The sequence below is a fragment of the Pinus tabuliformis genome, chromosome 6, assembly GCF_031772625.1.
Source record: "Pinus tabuliformis cultivar Carrire ecotype Pingquan chromosome 6, CPIR1, whole genome shotgun sequence".
In the NCBI taxonomy this organism is placed as follows: Eukaryota; Viridiplantae; Streptophyta; class Pinopsida; order Pinales; family Pinaceae; genus Pinus; species Pinus tabuliformis.
The window spans coordinates 1,852,750,258-1,852,756,802 of NC_142292.1; the positions used below are offsets into that span (position 1 = coordinate 1,852,750,258).

Here is a 6,545-nt window from a genome sequence, read left to right on the forward strand (position 1 = left end):
AGTGCTAGTGAACCTTTTCTCCATTAAGGGGGAGTGTTAAAGTTAATGGAGAAATGTATTCTAGGAGAGAGTCAGTTCATTAGTTAATTGTGAGACTTAAATTAGGAATTTGTTCCTATTTTCTAGGTGGTTGTTCTAACCTCCCTATTTGCTTGTAAACTATTTATTCATGGAGATTAATGATGAATGTGTAGAACATTTTGCGAGAAGCAGTCTCCACATGAAACCCTCCCGTGAGAATTGCTCAATTTATTGAATATATTGTTTGTCTTCTAATTTTTAACACGAAATATGTTCACAACGTTCACGAGTATAATTTGATAGTAGCATGGGTGTCTTCGGAAAAATCTGCTCGCAATTTATCAAACTTGCACTGAGAATTCAGCGTACAGTATATATGGAGAACCACACTGAAGAACTGAACAGATGTCATTGGTGAATTAGAACGAAAGTGATTACCATACCATTAAGAACATAGAATCTAATGACATCTATGTTGCATTTGTTACGGAAAGAAATTGGACATGATAACTGTGTCATATAGCTGGCTTTTCGAACAACCCATTCAATTCAAAAGAACTCAAATGCGAACTGCCAGTGATTTTTAAAGGTTCAAAGTGACAAGGAAAAGTAGGAGAAATTGAATGAGTACAAGTCATGTTAAAGCAAAGCAGTAACCACACAATCAAGGCGTAGTGACTTGAAGACCACATCCTTTGCTATTTTGGTCGAGATAGCATTAGCCAACGCTCTGTAATTATACAGAGCGTAGGCGTGCTCTGAAGCTCAAAATCGTTGCAATATCATCTCTATAATCATAAGCAACCTGAAACAAACATCTATATAAAAGAAGACATTGCGGGGATCCATCCTGTGTTTATATGGATTGATTATGATCTAGTCAGACCTTTTAAAAATTCCTGTTGATATGTTGTTTCGATGCGTTATATGGTGTTTACTTCTGAGTGTGTTAGTCTTAAATACATGAAGGTTTCTGGATAATTGAGTGAATGCTACTTAATCATATGGTCGGTGTCAATTTAATATCCATTCAAGATCAGCATGCCAAATTGTAATCAGAATTCCTGCCAACATTGTAATCAGAAATATATTTATAGGGTTGATTCTGTAAATATTCTAATCAAAATGACACAGATTGTGGATGAAGGTGTCAAATATAACATAATCTGCCCAAAAAATTTGTTACAATGACATCTCGTGATAGGAGAATCAATACAAGTTGGGTTGGAATACACCCTTCACTAGGAGGGGTATGAGGTTTGGTATAGAGGTGATGATGATCAAGAGATAAGAGGACCTCCTTTCAAATATTCAGTTACGGCCAACGCAACGAGGCCAAGCATCGCAAAACGCCCATTCAACATCTCTGCTCCAGAAGACATTATTGCCTGTGATTTACTCTCTTTCGTGACTCCCTTGAACATGGGTATCACCGAAGCAACTGATAGCAGAATCGCACTTCCAAAAAACAGTGGGACTCCCCCGCTGGCCAGCTGAGAGAAGAGGTCTCTCCCACTAGCAATCTCCACCCCCACGGCCGAGACGAATCCGAGCATGGCGAGTCTCCCATTTATGGTCTCCGGCGCTGGTCCCGCGAAAGCAAACACGTCCTTAAAGTTTGTGCTCACCTGCATTATTATTTATGTCTAGTCAATTTATTTCAGTGCATGAGCAAGGCAGTGCATGTTAATGCAAAAATTGACGCTTAATCGCTTACCTTCTTCTCAGGAGGGCTAGAAGGAGATTGCCTTGACTCCTCCGGCTGTGGATGCACAAGCAAATTAAGTTATAAATACAATAACATAAAACCTTGTATTTGAACATGTAATTAAGTTCAAAACAGCAACAATTTTACTAACCCCTGCCCTGCATTTTACTCGAAGATGCCTGCCGGCTGTTGACCTCTCCGCTGGCCTCCGTTGCAGGAGCGATGCTCCATTCATCGCCATCAGTGATGCATTTACAGCGGCCATGATAGCAATATAATAATGAAACACTATGTATGAGAACAAACCTAATTTATATGGACTTTGAAGACAACAAGATAATGAAGAGATGGTACAACTAATTAATGGACACTATTGATCTGTACTGCTACCCTATGTCTGGTTCTTGTGATATATATAAGGATTTGCAGGCCATATGGAAAAATCTATGGGCATTCATTGAACGGCAAACGCTTGAGCCAAGTCGAGCTTTCTCTTCCTCGGACTATGATTCCACGTGGGTGGATACAAATTGAGACGTGGATCCTCGAACAACCGCACCGTACTTGTATAAATCCTTTCCAACTTCATATTCCTATTAACTAGTGACAATGAAGCATTATTGATTCGTAATTAGATTTTTAGATTTTTAATAATCAAATAGTAAGAGGGCATGGCCATGGCCATGGCAGCGGCTAACCAACCAGTGTGACATAAGGCATTAATGTTTGGTTATATGCGGGTTGGATAATCCGATAATACGCTCGCGCTTATTTTTATTTATCTAGTCTCGGTTCTCGCGTGTTATCAGGTTATCCAGCCTACATATAACTGGGCATTTAATGCCCTATGGCAAGCTGGTTAGCTCCTGCCCATGGCCATCAGCATTGGAGACTATAGAGATTATTCAACCAGTTGTAAGTTTCATTTAGGAGTTGGTGTAAATCACGTTTTCAATCATTTCTATCCTCGTCTATCTTTTTTTTTATAAAGGGTCATGGTAACAAGTGGGGTTATCCTCTAGCCTAAAAGAAGGTTTTGAATATCCATAGGGAGGGGAATTTTGAATGTCCATAGGGAGTGTTAGCTAATAAAGGTTTAAAAGACATAAGGATTCTCTATAATTATATAATTACTTTATAATTTTAAGATTTATTTACTTTAAGTTAGTTTAAAGATTTTTACTTATGGTTTAAAATTTTGAAAAGATTGATTTTTTTATATTTTATTATAATAAAATTTATTAGTGAATAAATAGGTTAATAAAGAAATTAGGTTGAATTGAATAGTTGTATGTAGCAAATAAATGAGAGTTTATTATTCAACTTTCACTATGGCACGAATGGTATGTGCTAAAGAAATAGGGTTTATTATACAACTTTCTTTTCATTTGAATATTTTCTTTAAATTTTACAAATTCTATGTAATAATAAGTTAATATATTAGCAATATCCATCTTATTTCTCTCACTTCATTCGTATGTATGTATGATCGAGAAGGGTATGATGGAGGAATTGGCCCAATGGGTGATGTATGTGGGTTTATTTGGCATGGAATTAAGATGAAAATTGCAATATTTACCTTCTTCTAGATTCAAGCCCCTTGTCCAATACCAAATTACACAAGTGTGCAATCATTTGGCTAGAGTTGGGACTATGCCTATGTTATCCATATTTGTTCCAAACTTTAGCCTCTACTGCAAGTAATAGATAAAGCATGGTGGTTTGGTGTTTACTATGACTATCGGGTAGTTACAATGGCACATTGCCACTACAATAGCGATTGTTTAATTTTCTATCATCTTAGTGAGGTGAGGACAAGAGTGAAGTGATGTCCAAAGGAAATATTAAAGGCACAATGTATTGTGATGAATCCTACTATTTGTTTCAACAAGTGGAAGGAATAGGTCAAGAAACATCTTAAAGTTAAGTATTGCACTAGTAACAGCCTCAATTGATGCATTATGACATTTTAAATGATAATGTGTTAATCAAATCCTGTGATTGATTGTCGACTCCTCAAAGATTAACTTTGTCTCAAAATGACATTCAAAGTTATTCTACTCAAGTGGAAGTGTAAGTAATTATGTAATTAACAATGGAAAATGTTAATGAAATAATAACAAACAAGGAGTCTGCAATTGGTTAATTCACTCTCCATACATATATTCGATAAAGTTTTAGGTGTATTTTGCATATTATATATAAATAATGATGTATTTGAAGTTATCCTCAATATATCATGGCCCTTCAAGAATGTATCATGGGCCTTCCTGACAATTATTTAAAGGACTTTTGACCCAAACATTCAATGGATGACCATGTACAATTTACAAATCCAACACATAATTAAATTCAAAGTCAAGTATTTGGGTGACCTCATTTCCTCTTTATAAACTCAACTCCATATATTAAAAGTTTGTGCAGGATCCACTGGTGGTCGGGAATCGTTTTGTTACTCGCTCCTAATGCTATCAATAAGCCCAGGGTCCGACTTCCAACTAGGGTCATCCAATCTGCTCAACAAATTTTCTTTATTAGGTTGCTGATAGTCTGACTGCTCCAGGTCAGGGGTATATGAGGTCAATTGGACCTCCTATTAGGTTCACATCCCAATATTTTGCACACGGCCCGATTTCCTTGGTTATTCAATAAAATTCACATAGATGTAGGCTACTCATTGGTGTGTGTATTTACAAGATTTTTAAAATATAAATTTGATATGGAAGAGTGGCAATTGAAACGTGGCACCTCAATTTGTTTGTTATCTCCAAATTACAAGGTTGGGAACCTTGGGTGAACATGTTAAATATATATTAAAATATTAGTATATCTCCAATCTACGTAGTCATGTGACATAAATGGATTTCAATCCATAAATTCCAACTATTCAAACTATTTGGCGTAATTATTAGATTCTTTGTTAAAAAATTTACTTGATTCTTATTAAAATAAATGAAAATTAATTTCTTATTATACAATAAAAACATAAATCATACCATATAGTTTCTTTTACAAACGCTAAAAATGAAAAATAAATTATTATTGTAAGTGTTATCAGATTTTAGAAAGAGGCCCGACTTCTGACTAGTCATGGTTGAGGTCCCATGTCCTCACACAAACAACAAGCTCAACTTCCTTGAACCTAACTAGTCCTACAAGCGAGCGTTTGTCCCTAAGGTCTGACTCAGAAATTGCATATTTCACTTCCAATCTATCAATTTTCACGGTCCTGAATCTTAAAACCAGTGGTGGCAACATTCAAGAGATTTCATAAATGGAGGGCTTGAATTTACATATGCGCGGGACAAGGGTGACACACAGCTTCCCCCAGGGTTCATGTTCCATCCAACTGACAAAGAGTTGATCACTCACTATCTTGTTAGGAAGGTCCTTGATAAAAAATTCTCAGGCCGATCCATTGTTAAGGTCGACCTCAACAAGTGTGAGCCTTGGGATCTTCCAAAGAAAGCGAAGATGGGTGAGAAAGAATGGTACTTTTAAATCCTCAAAGATCACAAATATCTAGTCGAGTTGTGCATCGACTAAGCCACAAAATCATGCTACTGAATTCCATTAGCAAGGATCGAGAGATTTTCAATGCATGAGGTTCTTCCCTCGTTGGGATGAAGAAAACCCTAGTGTTTTACAAAGGTCGAGCTCCCAAGGGAGAGAAGAGAAACTAGGTGATGCACAAGTATCGTCGCAAGGGAAAATTTTCATACAATCAACTTCCCAAGACTTCCAATGATGAATAAAAGTTCATATGGATTCAACAAAATCTCATATCTTGATGTTCGGTCTCCTTCCTGGCCCCCATTATCAACAATAAATGATGAAAGTGGATCTCTGGAGATTGAAGGATTTGCAAGGGAACATGTGTGTTGCTTCTCCAATCCAAAATACAACCATAACAATGACTTCAAGACCCCTGGTTATCATCTACAACAACAGAGAACATTTGCAGACTCTGCGAAACTCTCTAAAATTACTGGCAATATGAGGATCATTTCTCCTTTCATACACAACATGGTTCTAAATGACCCAAGTCTCAGCATGAATAACATTAACAGGTCTAGTCCATTCCCTCCATGTCTAAACCTAAGACAACAGAACAACCATGTCCCACAAGCTCATTTTCTTTTCTCAGAGTTGGATGCATTCCTGCCAAATTCCATACCAACAAATGTGAGGTTTCCAATGGAAAATCAGGCCCAAATCCATAGCCTCCTTCTAGGGTTACCCCAAAATACTCTCCTAAGGGCACTATTTGATTAATACAATGATCGTAGAACCCTGAAGCATAGCAAGTTGGAAATTTCTTTTGGTCCACATCTAGACAAATTTGGCAAGGTTGAGTCTGCAAGTCAATGGGTTGAGATTCAACCACAACCTAAAATAAACATGGAAAACAACAGGCTTCCTCAGCAGATGCAACCTCAACCTGCACTCTCCCTCCCTCAAGATGACACGTGTTTGGGTACTGCAATAAACTCTGAAATTGTTTGTAATCGTCTTAACCAACCATTTCAGGTTAGGCCCTTCATCAAACTACTAGTCCAATGGATTTGGACAACTTCTTGACCTATTGATTTCACTCCACCCAGACCATTTCTATCACCAAAAACTTTAAATGTGTACCTATAATCTACGAAGGCTTTTAAACAAAGGCCTGGACCAAAGAAACACTAAAGCACGTCTAGTTTTGATTGGGCTCTAAGTTGTTGGTGATTATGTGTTAAGACATAATATCATCTATTAGAAGTTAATGATGTGTTTAATTCGGCTGGATTGATAGAAATTCCAATTTCTTAATGTT

At 37.0% G+C, this 6,545-nt stretch overlaps 1 protein-coding gene and 1 pseudogene across 1 annotated transcript; one reads left to right on the forward strand and one right to left on the reverse strand.

Moving 5' to 3' along the window:
* Positions 1–1,156: 1,156 nt before the first annotated feature.
* Positions 1,157–2,103, reverse strand: LOC149266416 (early light-induced protein 2, chloroplastic-like). The gene is made up of 3 exons (XM_089396298.1): positions 1,881–2,103; positions 1,739–1,783; positions 1,157–1,649 (listed from the first exon to the last, which is right to left on the reverse strand). The coding sequence occupies exons 1-3, from the start codon at positions 1,992–1,994 to the stop codon at positions 1,302–1,304; spliced, it is 507 nt and encodes a 168-aa protein (XP_089252424.1). The 5' UTR covers positions 1,995–2,103; the 3' UTR covers positions 1,157–1,301.
* A 1,107-nt stretch (positions 2,104–3,210) lies between these two features.
* On the forward strand, positions 3,211–6,318 carry LOC149266417 (protein FEZ-like; annotated as a pseudogene).
* Positions 6,319–6,545: the final 227 nt, after the last annotated feature.